This window comes from Podarcis bocagei (genome assembly GCF_964188305.1).
Source record: "Podarcis bocagei genome assembly, chromosome: 1".
NCBI lineage: Eukaryota > Metazoa > Chordata > Lepidosauria > Squamata > Lacertidae > Podarcis > Podarcis bocagei.
In genome coordinates this window covers 130,684,035-130,697,236 of record NC_138125.1, presented here as the reverse complement: position 1 = coordinate 130,697,236, position 13,202 = coordinate 130,684,035, and the positions used below count along the sequence as shown (strand labels likewise).

Genomic DNA, 13,202 nt, shown 5'->3' with positions numbered 1-13,202 from the left:
AGGCTCTCGGGCCGCTGGGCGGCAGCGAGAGCGCTGGCAGCAGGCTGTCGTTAGGTAGTGGAGGAGGCGTCCCGGAGCCTCGCAAGCAAGCACAGGGTTCCAGCAGTCTGGCCAGCCGCGCCATGTCCACGACATTGGCGCCGTCTTCTGTGGGCGGCGGCTCCCTGGACTACAAGCACTATTTCTGAGTTATCGGAGTCTGTAACCAGAAGCGTATGTAACCTGAAGCGTCTGTAACCCGAGGTACCACTGTATTTAGATTTCGGCCTGTTAGCAGTACAGTGGTACCTCGGGTTACAGACGCTTCAGGTTACATACGCTTCAGGTTACAGACTCCGCTAACCCAGAAATAGTACCTCGGGTTAAGAACTTTGCTTCAGGATGAGAACAGAAATCATGCTGTGGCGGCGCGGCAGCTGCAGGAGGCTCCATTAGCTAAAGTAGTGCTTCAGGTTAAGAACAGTTTCAGGTTAAGAACGGATCTCCGGAACAAATTAAGTACTTAACCCGAGGTACCACTGTACATCATTTTTTGACCCAGCAGGAGGAGGAGACACAATCCCTTACCAACAATCATTCTGATTCTTTGGTCACCCAGAAGTGTGTGTCTTGATTCTTCCTGGTGTCTTGATTCTTCCTGGTTTTGGTATAATTTCCCACATCGTTGCTTATTATGCAGGGGGGGAGAACCATTCGGCTACAGTATATGGGTATATTGTGAGCCATAATGGGTTTCCAGGTTTTGTTGTATGTATGAGCCCGCCACATATTTACCGTGGGCGACCTTCAGCTCTTGAGTTCCAGGCAGAGAAACAGACAGACAGGAAACAACACTTTCTGAAATCCAGCAAGAGCTGCAGCGACAAAAAACAAACAAAAACGCGCGCACCCAGAAACGACCCATCCCGGTGCGCTTCTCTGCACCGAGGCGGTGTTTTGGTTTGCATTGAACTTGATCAATCATTTCCACTTTAAGATCCTGCTACGTTAGGAAAGCGGGGGGGGGGGGACTACAAGTCCCATAATGCAGCGAAAGTGGCCGCCCCTTCTGGGCAAAGCATGTCGGTTTGAAGCCGGGGAGGAGCTCCATGGAAACATATTCCGCGCGCAGCGGCGCGGGGCGGAGAGGAGGAGGAGTCCGCGGCCGCTGCGCTCCGGAGGTAGCCGGGGAGAGAGAGCCGGGGCGCTTCCCGCCGCCTCTAGGGAAAGCGGTAAGTTGCAAAGAAGGAAGAAAGTGAAGTGGATCCGGAGTGTGCAGGGCGAGGCGAGGAAAAGGAGGATCAGCTGCGCATCTCGGAGCCGGTGCGATCATTAATCAGTAATCCATCAATTAGGCCAACTGGGACGCAGACCTCGTTTATTGACCGTTGAGGGACACCGTTTCTATACAGATTAGCTTTTGCTCTATGTTTAAAAAAAACCCCAACTGGTGATTTTTTTGCTTTTATATTTCCAAGAATCCTATCGTTTCTGGTTTTTTTGGAAATGTAAGTTAGCAATTTTTTTTATTCTCCCTCCCCTCCGGGTTGGGATGTGTGCAAATATGTTAGTCTCGCCTAGGGCGCAAAATAGCCAGGCACCAGCAGACTGGGTGCGCTGCTTAGGGGTTGCTAATAATAATAATAATAGTAATAATAATAATAATAATAATAATGTGATTTAATTAAGTTTGGGGATTAGGGATAGGTGGGCATATCTGTTTTGTTATCATTTGTATTGGCCTTCTGCAGCAAGTCTTGGGGATTTGAAAACGGTGAGCACTTTCATTTCTTAAGTGACAGTTTTGTTGTTTCTGCATCTTGGGAATATCGGTTTTGTAAGCATGTAAACAAAGGTCCGTATAGTAAAAGCCATGGTTTTCCCAGTAGTGATGTATGGAAGTGAGAGCTGGACCATAAAGAAGGCTGATCGCCGAAGAATTGATGCTTTTGAATTATGGTGCTGGAGGAGACTCTTGAGAGTCCCATGGACTGCAAGAAGATCAAACCTCTCCATTCTGAAGGAAATCAGCCCTGAGCGCTCACTGGAAGGACAGATCGTGAAGCTGAGGCTCCAATACTTTGGCCACCTCATGAGAAGAGAAGACTCCCTGGAAAAGACCCTGATGTTGGGAAAGATGGAGGGCACAAGGAGAAGGGGACGACAGAGAATGAGATGGTTGGATGGTGTTCTTGAAGCTACCAGCATGAGTTTGATCAAACTGCGGGAGGCAGTGGAGGACAGAAGTGCCTGGCGTGCTCTGGTCCATGGGGTCACGAAGAGTCGGACACGACTAAACGACTAAACAACAACAACAACAAAGCATGGGCGTAGCTAAGCGGGGTGGGGGGCAGCTGCACCCCCCTCCCCAATCAAGTAAATAAATAAAAATAACTAAGTGACCAATCTTGTTGCAGATAGCTCAGTTCTGCCCCCGCCCCATAAATCCTGGCTACACCCATGTTTTCAAGTTTATATTAATAGTATTTTTTTGAAACTAAATGATTATATACTGTACACCAAAAGAATAGAGAGGGTCACTAGGAAGAGAGAGGGGTTGGTGGGTTGGAGTCTCAGGTGCAGGGAATTGTTGGAAGCAGAAGGAAGAACACGGGGAAATGATATCACTGGGATGGATTGAAAATGATAATTCTTACTAGTTTTCAATTACAGTCCAATAAAAGCCTCATTATAAAGGTAAAGGGACCCCTGACATTAGGTCCAGTCGTGACCGACTCTGGGGTTGTGGCGCTCATCTCGCTCTATATGCCAAGGGAGCCGGTGTACAGCTTCTGGGTCATGTGGCCAGCATGACTAAGCCGCTTCTGGCGAACCAGAGCAGCGCACGGAAACACCGTTTACCTTCCCGCAAGAGCGGTACCTATTTATCTACTTGCACTTTGTGCTTTCAAACTACTAGGCTGGCAGGAGCAGGGACCGAGCAACGGGAGCTCACCCCATCGCGGGGATTCGAACCGCCGACCTTCTGATCAGCAAGTCCTAGGCGCGGTGGTTTAATGATACTAATACCAATCATTCGGATACCAAATTATATAGTTTAGGTGCCCCCCCGCATGCTAGAATGGGTGGTTTGATTGTTTTCTTCATTTCTGCCTTCCAAAATCTTATTAATTTCAATTACTCTAAAGTCACGATAACAATCCCTTATGCAACAACTGCAATATTCACAACTTCCATTCTTATTGACGCATTAAATGATTTATGAAACTACAAGTGCGGCACACAATCTATAACCTTATTCTTCCTGTGTTTGGCAATTATTCTGTCCGTGATGTTTCTTCCTGATATCGCTTCTGCCTGCAAGCAGGGGCCAGCCAAGTGGCCCTAGAACCCTAAACGCAAAGGCATCAAGGCGATAGCAGCTGACTTCCACTCAGTTGTTTCTCCCTGGGATCTGTTTAGTAAGGAACATGTGAAGCTTTCTTTGAACACGGAGGATGTTTCAGCTGTAGTGTTTGTTGTGGGGGAGGAAGGGAAAGGAGAATGTTAGCCGCTTTGAGACTCCTGAAGGGGAGTGAAAGGCGGGATATCAAATCCAAACTCTTCTTCTTCTTCTTCTTCTTTGACTTGAAGTGTCTCTCTCTCACTCACTTAGAGGCATTTCCACCTGCTTAACTAGTCCTTTTCAGTGGAAACACCTGGGATTGAAAGGTGGGAGGGAGCTGTCAGCAGGCGAAGAGCCTGCCACGAAGCCTGTCCCATTCCTCTGATAAATGGGAGGTGCCCTGCTGCTTCTCCAGCAGGTGTTCCAAATCACAGCCACTGATTTAAATTAATTGCGTGTTATCGGAAGAAGTCATTTCTTTGGTTCATTATGCTCCATCTACTGCCAATCAGTTCTAGTGTTTGGAGAGACCATGCATTTTGTGAAAGTGGAGACTGGGATTTTAAATAGGGAATTTTTAGCATCTTCACCAAATTCAAAATTCCTAGGATTCTTAAGGGTAAGCCATGGCATAGATAATCCTCTGGGCCTTATTAGAGATGTAGTACCTTGTACCTACGGGACCGCCTCTCCTGGTATGCCCCATGGAGGACCTTAAGGTCCATAAATAGCAACACCCTAGAGGTCCCGGGCCCTAAGGAAGTTAGATTAGCCTCAACCAGAGCCAGGGCCTTTTCAACACTGGCTCCGGCCTGGTGGAACGCTCTGCCTCATGAGACCAGGGCCCTGCGGGATCTGATTTCTTTCCGCGGGGCCTGTAAGACAGAGTTGTTCCATCTGGCCTTTGGCTTAGAATCAGTTTGATTCCCTTCCCCTCTTTCTTTTTCCTTTCTCCTCCTGTGAAGAGGCTGCATCTTAATGTTTTAATGTTGAATTTTAATCTTGTTTTTTAAAATTGTATTTTAATCAACTTGTTTTTATTATTAGTTGTTAGCCACCCTGAGCCCAGTCTTGGCTGGGGAGGGCGGGGTATAAATAAAATTTATTATTATTATTAGTAGTAGTAGTAGTAGTAGTAGTAGTAATCTCATTGACTCAGTTCTCTCTCTTTTTTGATGTTCTGCTTCTCTCTCTTTCTATTGGATGATCAAGAGGTATCTCTGACTTTGTTTGCAGTTCAATGTTGAATGCTGAGACAGTGATGGCAAGGCCAATAATCTTCCCAGTGAGTGTCCATTCGACAGCTCCTGAAACCTTTGTGGTGCTGAACCAGAGGATGAAAGTAGTTGAAGAGCAGACAAATGCACTTTTGAAGGAACTGCATACGCTGGGCATTGATGGACAAAGGTATAGTCAAAATAAATGCTTTGAAGCACAAATGTATGAATGTTTACATGGAAGTAAGTTCCACGGTAATTTCCTTTATTTGTGTGATCATCTCTCTCTCTCTGAACGTCTGACTGGCCTTTGCTACCAGCACCCAAGTTATTAAGAAGTTGATGTATTCTGATTTTAATCAGTCTTCTGAAACAATACCGTATTGTACTGTTTTGAGTCGATGTAGTTAAGTTTTGTTGCAGATCAAGGGCACTGAAGTGAATGAGGTATTGACATAAAGATCAGACCTTTTTATTTAGTGTCATGGGGGAAAATAAAGTGAATTCTTTGAATTCTGTGGGTTTACATATCGGGACATAATCACAATCATTTGTTACTTAAAGGTAAAGGGACCCCCGACCATTAGGTCTAGTCGTGGCCGACTCTGGGGTTGCGGTGCTCATCTCGCTTTATTGGCCAAGGGAGCTGGCGTACAGCTTCCAGGTCATGTGGCCAGCATGACTAAGCCGCTTCTGGCAAACCAGAGCAGCGGACGGAAACACTGTTTACCTTCCCGCCAGAGCAGTACCTATTTATCTACTTGCACTTTTGACGTGCTTTCGAACTGCTAGGTGGGCAGGAGCAGGGACCGAGCAACAGGAGCTCACCCCATTGCAGGGATTCAAACCGCCGACCTTCTGATTAGCAAGTCCTAGGCTCTGTGGTTTAACCCACAGCACCACCCGCGTCCCTTTCATTTGTTCCTTAGCAGGCCTTAAAACTGGGTAAATGCAACCTCAGATCAACAACAACACATGACATATTATACCATGTCATGATTTATGTAACAGAAATAAAGCCAAGATGGAGAAATCATGTGTGAAAAAGTAAATACATCCTTACTGCTTCCATAGGAATTAAGAGGCTAAGTAGGAGACAGGGTCTGCTAATCAAATGCCCAGGCTTAATTGATCACTGGCAAGTGTGCCCACCAATGGTCTTGCCATCTAGGGATGATGGGAGTCGTAGTCCAACAATAGTTGGGGATCCAAGTTTGAGAAACACTAATGCAGGGTTTCCCAAACTTGGGTCTCCAGCTGTTTTTGGACTACAACTCCCATCATCTCTAGCTAGTAGGACCACGGGTCAGGGATGATGGCAATTGTAGTCCAAAAACGGCTGGAGACCCAAGTTTGGGAAACTGCCCTAGTGCAGTGGTGGTGCCCTGCTGATGTTGCTGGACTACAACTCCCATCATCCCTGGCCATTGGTGGTGACTCCTTCCATAACCTGTAAGAGTTGGCTTGTTTCAAGAGTTGGAAGTTGGCTTGTTACAAGAAACCATAGCTGAGACAAACCACAGTTTCACCATGTTTGGATATAATAATAAACTGCTGTAATTAAAAACAGAGGAGAAAGCCTCTGATCTCCTCTTTGTGGCTGTTCTGGAAGCGGGAGGTGATGGCGAGGAAGCAGTTGAGCCTGTGACGCTTTTGCCTGCGATGCTAAACCGAAGTTGAGCTTTGTATCCAAATGAGGGAAATCTCTGTGTATGTACATCTTCCATGGATTCCCTGTTGGTGAAAGTAGATTACCTTCTTTCAGGGCATGGGCGTAGCCAGGATTTTTGTTGGGGAGGGGCAGGACTTTTGTTTGGGGGGTGGGAGAACCAGCCTGATTGGTCAGTTAGTTAAGTATTTCTATTGTTTTACTCGATGGGGGCTACACCCATGTTTTAGGGGTGATGAGTAACTGTGGGATTTCTCACAGTTCACTTGTATGGCAAAAAGGGAAGGAGGTGAATTCAGGCGAGAAATAGGTTTGCAGCGAGAAATAGGTTTTGCCTCTTATCTGTGTTCCAGATTGCAGCCATGCAGGCAGATAATGTGTGCATAATACCAAGGATATTATATGCACATGTGGAATCGTAGCAACGAATGGGCATCTTGTTTCTTCCAGCATGGAACTCTTCCCTTCGAAACCCTCGGAGAACTCTGAAGGCCACCAGACCATCAGCCCCGTCCGTGCCAGAACGGCATTTGGCGGAGCAAAAGACACGCTGTGGCAGACCTGCGAAACTCTTGTGAATCGGATGTGCCGGCTCGAAAGCGTTGTGCAGACGATGAAACTGAGTATGTTCCGGCTGCAGACGGAAAAAGAGCTGAACCCAAAGCATGCAGGTAACTGCAGGGGCTGGGAGCCAAAGACTGGTGCATGCAATGACGTTAGATTCATGGGTTGTTGTTTAGTCGTTTAGTCATGTCCGACTCTTTGTGACCCCCTGGACCAGAGCATGCCAGGCACTCCTGTCTTCCACTGCCTCCCGCAGTTTGGTCAAACTCATGCTGGTAGCTTGGAGAACACTGTCCAACCATCTCGTCCTCTGTCGTCCCCTTCTCCTTGTGCCCTCCATCTTTCCCAACATCAGGGTCTTTTCCAGGGAGTCTTCTCTTCTCATGAGGTGGCCAAAGTATTGGAGCCTCAGCTTCAGGATCTGTCCTTCCAGTGAGCACTCAGGGCTGATTTCCTGAAGAATGGGACTCTCCATGGGACTCTCAAGAGTCTCCTCCAGCACCATAATTCAAAAGCATCAATTCTTCGGCAATCAGCCATTATCTAACGCAGGGGTCAGCAAACTGTTTCAGCAGGGGGCCAGTCCACTGTCCCTCAGACCTTGTGGGGGCCAGACTTTATTCTGAAAAAAATAAATGAATGAATTCCTATGCCCCACAAATAACCCAGAGATGCATTTTAAATAAAAGGGCACATTCTACTCATGTAAAAAACCTTGATTCCCGGACCGTCCGTGGACTAGACTGAGAAGGCGATTGGGCTGGATCTGGCCCCCGGGCCTTAAGTTGGCCTACCCATGAATCCATATAGTATCCATATAGTTAAAGCTATGGTTTCTCAGTAGTGATGTATGGAAGTGAGGCTGATTCCTTCAGGTATACTGGGCTGAGGCAGTTTAAGGCTTTAAAGCTCAGCACCAACACTTTGAATTGTGCTCGGAAACGTACGGGGAGCCAATGTAGGTCTTTCAGGACCGGTGTTAGATGGTCTCAGCGGCCACTCCCACTGGCTGGTTCCAAACGGCAGGCCACCAGTCCCCCACCTTTGCTCTGAGCCATTTTTGGGTGCGGCATTGAAGCCTACTTCACATTTCAAATCGGGCAAAGAAACCTTCAACATGGTGTCTGCTCTCGGAAGCCTGAGAAGCCGGGCTCAGTGCAATGCACCTCCGTTTCTGTCTTGCAGCCAATTTAGAGCAGCGCCTGAACGCAATACAGGAGGAGCACATCGGAGAACTGAAGGTGCTTCAGATGGAGGGAAGAGTGCTATGCCAGCAGCTGAGGGAGTCCCGGGAAGAGGAGGAAAAAGCCAGAGGTCAAGTTCAAAAGCTGAGTGCCGCTCTGGAGATTGCAACTGCCACAAAGGTACTGAAACTTGTGATGATCTAGTCCAGGCGTCCTCAACTTCGGCCCTCCAGATGTTTTGGGACTACAGTTCCCATCATCCCTGACCACTGGTCCTGCTAGCTAGGGATCATGGGAGTTGTAGTCCCAAAACATCTGGAGGGCCGAGGTTGAGGAAGCCAGATCTAGTCTGTTAACCAAATCGATTTAAATCACTAGTCAATAGGACTTGATTTAAATCTCTCTCTTTTTACTGACAGACTTATTCTTGCTGGTATAATCTTAATATTTACAACCCGATGAAGGTTTCATTTTTGGAATAATAATTTTTCAGGGTAGTTTTTACAGTTATATCAAAAAGTACTGATTTGGTTATGCTATTAGAAATACAAAGACATAATTATGAAATTATTGTGAGATTTAATACGTTAACTGTTTATATTTGGACAACTTTTCTGCTGTACTTTGTTGGAAGGAGAAAAATAATCATTTCCTTAATAACAATTTAAACAAATTATTTAACTAAAAAAAAAAGAACATCATATCATAGGTATCCATGTTTGCTAACTGATATGGTTAAACATAAAAAAACACCCGACTGAGTTTTAGCACGCATGAAAAACATAAAACAAATCCTTAAAAATCCAGTTTAAATTTTTAAAAATCTGGGTTTTTTTTAGTATTTTTTTTAAAAATAATTGATTTTTATCCACACTGCTGTTAACAGATCTGCCGTTTTGTAGATCACTGTTGCTATACTGCGGACTTCGAAAGGATTGCTAAATGTTAATATGCTGTAAGGTTTAGACGTGCGTCTCAGACCGAAAATGGGAACGATTGAGAGTTGCTATTCTTTTGCTGTATCTCTCAAAATGGGCTAGAAATCATACGGCGGCAACTGGACCGAAGAGTAGATTGCAGACCTCACGCTCTTATCGGTTTGGTTGCTTGTATGGAAAGGATGGGGGGGGGGGAACATTCTACAGTTGGAAGAGAGCCCAAGAATCATCTAGTCCAACCCGCTGCAATTCAGGAATCTCAACATGTGGTCTCCCATCCAGTATTGCAACCATACCAGACCCTGCTTAGCTTTGCAAATGTGCTAGCTGTTACTAAGAATTGCAGATAGGCTTCCTCTCTTAAACAGCATTCTGGGTTATCTCCTCTATCACACAACACCAGTCCCAATTATTACTATTTTATTTTCCGGGGAGCTAGACTTCATTCTAGTTCCAAATTCGGGGGGGGGGGGATTGCCCTTAATGTTAAACATATGTATTACAAAAAACTTATACTCAGAGTTATATATGTATTATAAACTTGGAGGTGGAGGGAAGTGTAGTCTGATAACTGCCTTCTCCATTTCTAAACTTTCTGATGGTGTGGCTTAAGACGCCAGGCTCAGAGCGCTGCGAAAGTTGTTTACCGCCACATCAAGTGTCAGAAAAGTTTGATGGAAACGCAGTTCAGTTTGAAGAGCAATCGGGGTGCATTACAAAGAGCCCAGCTTTGGGGAAAACAAAAACATTTGAACTTCCAGCCCACCAATGTCCTGCTGTTGGTTTTTGCAGAGAGATGTAACGGTTGCCGCAGATGAGTTGAGGGCAGCGAAAAATAAGATGAACCGTAAACTGCAAGAGGTAAGGGCAGAAGGGTGTTTGGGTTACCACGGGGGGACGGGGAGTGAAGAAGATGAGCTCCCTAAAAATTCAAGAAGGCATGGCAATTGAAACAAGGAAATAAATCCGCTGGCGATGCTCAGAAAATTCTCCATGAGGTGCCTCTCTGGAGAGGTTGCATCCGTTTCGAAGGCCAGCGCGTGTTTTGAATATTTGAGATGAAACTGTTTCAAGCTATGGACAGGTGTAGAATGCAGTGGTACCTCTGGTTATGTACTTAATTCGTTCTGGAGGTCTGTTCTTAAGCTGAAACTATTCTTAACCTGAAGCACCACTTTAGCTAATGGGGCCTCCCGCTGCTGCCGTGCCGCCAGAGCACGATTTCTGTTCTCATCCTGAAGCAAAGAAACTGGCTGACTGACCGAACCCAAAGGGTGCTCATCAATGGTTCCTCTTCATCCTGGAGAAGAGTGACTAGTGGGGTGCCACAGGGTTCTGTCTTGGGCCCGGTCTTATTTAACATCTTTATCAACGACTTGGATGATGGACTCAAGGGCATCCTGATCAAATTTGCAGATGACACCAAACTGGGAGGGGTGGCTAACACCCCAGAGGACAGGATCACACTTCAAAACGACCTTGACAGATTAGAGAACTGGGCAAAAACAAACAAAATTAATTTTAACAGGGAGAAATGTAAAGTATTGCACTTGGGCAAAAAAAATGAGAGGCACAAATACAAGATGGGTGACACCTGGCTTGAGAGCAGTACATGTGAAAAGGATCTAGGAGTCTTGGTTGACCACAAACTTGACATGAGCCAACAGTGTGACGCGGCAGCTAAAAAAGCCAATGCAATTCTGGGCTGCATCAATAGGAGTATAGCATCTAGATCAAGGGAAGTAATAGTGCCACTGTATTCTGCTCTGGTCAGACCACACCTGGAGTACTGTGTCCAGTTCTGGGCACCACAATTCAAGAAGGACACTGACAAACTGGAACGTGTCCAGAGGAGGGCAACCAAAATGGTCAAAGGCCTGGAAACGATGCCTTATGAGGAACGGCTAAGGGAGCTGGGCATGTTTAGCCTGGAGAAGAGGAGGTTAAGGGGTGATATGATAGCCATGTTCAAATATATAAAAGGATGTCACATAGAGGAGGGAGAAAGGTTGTTTTCTGCTGCTCCAGAGAAGCGAACACGGAGCAATGGATCCAAACTACAAGAAAGAAGATTCCACCTAAACATTAGGAAGAACTTCCTGACAGTAAGAGCTGTTCGACAGTGGAATTTGCTGCCAAGGAGTGTGGTGGAGTCTCCTTCTTTGGAGGTCTTTAAGCAGAGGCTTGACAACCATATGTCAGGAGTGCTCTGATGGTGTTTCCTGCTTGGCAGGGGGTTGGACTCGATGGCCCTTGTGGTCTCTTCCAACTCTATGATTCTATGATTCTATGATTCTTAACCTGAGGCAATATTTCTGGGTTAGCGGAGTCTGTAACCTGAAGCGTATGTAACCTGAGGTACCACTGTATTTGCTAAGAGCGTTCTGCCGTCGTCCACGTTGCGATAGGCAAATAGAGCCGTACCTTGGAACCCGAACGCCTTGCGACTCGAACGTTTTGGCTCCCGAATGCCGCAAACCCAGAGCGTTCCGGTTTGCAAACGTTCTTTGGAACCCGAACGTCCTGCGCGACTTCCGCAGCTTCCAATTGGCTGCAGGAAGCTCCTGCAGGCAATCGGAAGCTGCGCCTTGGTTTCCGAACGTTTTCGGAAGTCGAACGGACTTCCGGAACAGATTCTGTTTGACTTCCGAGGTACCGCTGTAGAGACGATTGCACGCAGCGTAGCGCTCAGGCTCGCGTTTCCAGTGCTCCCTTCCAGCGCCAAGCAAGTGGCTTATTCTAGAAAGAGAAGCTTAGAGTCTCGCACTCTTGTTACCCTGGTTTGAAACGGAACTGGTTTTCCCAACGCCTGCTTTGTCGCTTGCAGCTGACGGAGAAGCTGTCCAAGGAGTCCAGCACGCGGCAGTCCTTGGAAGAATCCCAAGCAGTCCTCCTTTATCGGATGCATGAAATGGAGGCGACGGTGGAAAACGAAAGGAAGCAGGTGGGTGAAGCGTCCGTTCTCGTTTTAGGATTCCGCCAGAACAATACAGTTTTGCAGGCTATTGACAAGACTGCTATTGTTTCCACAGCATTCTATTCATATTATTAATTAATCAATTAAGTTTGCATACCGCCCTATCTCAGGGTGGTTCGCAACATATACCGTATTTTCTGCTCTATAAGACGCACCAGACCACAAGACGCACCTAGTTTTTGGAGGAGGAAAACAAGGGGGGGGGGAGAAATATTCTGAATCTCAGAAGCCAGAACAGCAAGAGGGATGGCTGCGCAGTGAAAGCAGCAATCCCTCTTGCTGTTCTGGCTTCTGGGATAGCTGCGCAGCCTGCATTCGCTCCATAAGACGCACACACATTTCCCCTTACTTTCTAGGAGGGAAAAAGTGTGTCTTATAGAGCAAAAAATACGGTAATTACAATATAATAAATACATAATACATAATATATAGTAAGAACAGAAGCAAACCAACAATCTCCCTTTCCGCAGCACATTTAAATATCAAAATTCTCCTCCTCCTCCTCCTATGGCAGGGAGGCTCGGCTGGGGCCTTCATTTAGGTGCCAGGCAAAAAAAAAGGTTCCTCTTTAACCAGACCTTTGACTGATTGACATCAAATGCCCTTTTAAAATATGCTGGGGGGTGTTGGGTTCTTCTTGTTTTTTATTACTTATTTTGCGTTTTTAATATTGTGATTCTATGTAGTGAATCGCCCTGTGACCTGCAGGTATGGGGAGGTGCAAAAAATTAATTAATGCAGTGGTACCTCTGGTTACGTACTTAATTCGTTCCAGAGGTCCATTCTTAACCTGAAACTGGTCTTAACCTGAAGCACCACTTTAGCTAATGGGGCCTCCCACTGCTGCCGCGCCGCCAGAGCACGATTTCTGTTCTCATCCTGAAGCAAAGTTCTTAACCCAAGGTAATATTTCTGGGTTAGCGGCGTCTGTAACCTGAAGCATATGTAACCTGAAGCATATGTAACCCAAGGTACCACTGTAATAATAGAAATATAGCAATTATTTAATACAACAATAATAATAATAATAATAATAATAATAATAATAATAATAATAATAATAATAATAATTAATACACATTTTTTAAAGGAAGGTCTACAACTTTACTCCAGACCTACTGCATGACCATCCCCTGCTGTGCAGGCAAGAATATATACACATTCTTGCATACCGGTAAATGGAAGAATAAGAATAAGAATAAGAATTTATTTATACTCCGCCCATCTGGCTGGGTTTCCCCAGCCACTCTGGGCAGCTTCCAACGAAATATTAAAATACAGTAGTCCGTTAAAAGCTTCCCTAAACAGGAAGGGAAACATTAAAAGCT

The 13,202-nt window shown here is 45.9% G+C and overlaps 1 protein-coding gene across 2 annotated transcripts in view; it reads left to right on the top strand.

Moving 5' to 3' along the window:
* The first annotated feature begins 1,108 nt into the window (after positions 1-1,108).
* CCDC150 (coiled-coil domain containing 150) overlaps positions 1,109-13,202 on the top strand; it is a 59,539-nt gene continuing 47,445 nt past the window's right edge. Inside the window, exons 1-6 of one of the 2 annotated variants that reach the window (XM_081205114.1) lie at positions 1,109-1,211; positions 4,562-4,732; positions 6,662-6,882; positions 7,961-8,139; positions 9,690-9,758; positions 11,725-11,841. In XM_081205114.1, the coding sequence (XP_081061240.1) occupies positions 4,566-4,732; positions 6,662-6,882; positions 7,961-8,139; positions 9,690-9,758; positions 11,725-11,841 (753 nt within the window). In that variant the 5' untranslated portion in view covers positions 1,109-1,211; positions 4,562-4,565. Of the gene's footprint in view, positions 1,212-4,532; positions 4,733-6,661; positions 6,883-7,960; positions 8,140-9,689; positions 9,759-11,724; positions 11,842-13,202 lie in introns of those variants that run through there. The other variant, XM_081205115.1, reaches the window with a different exon arrangement.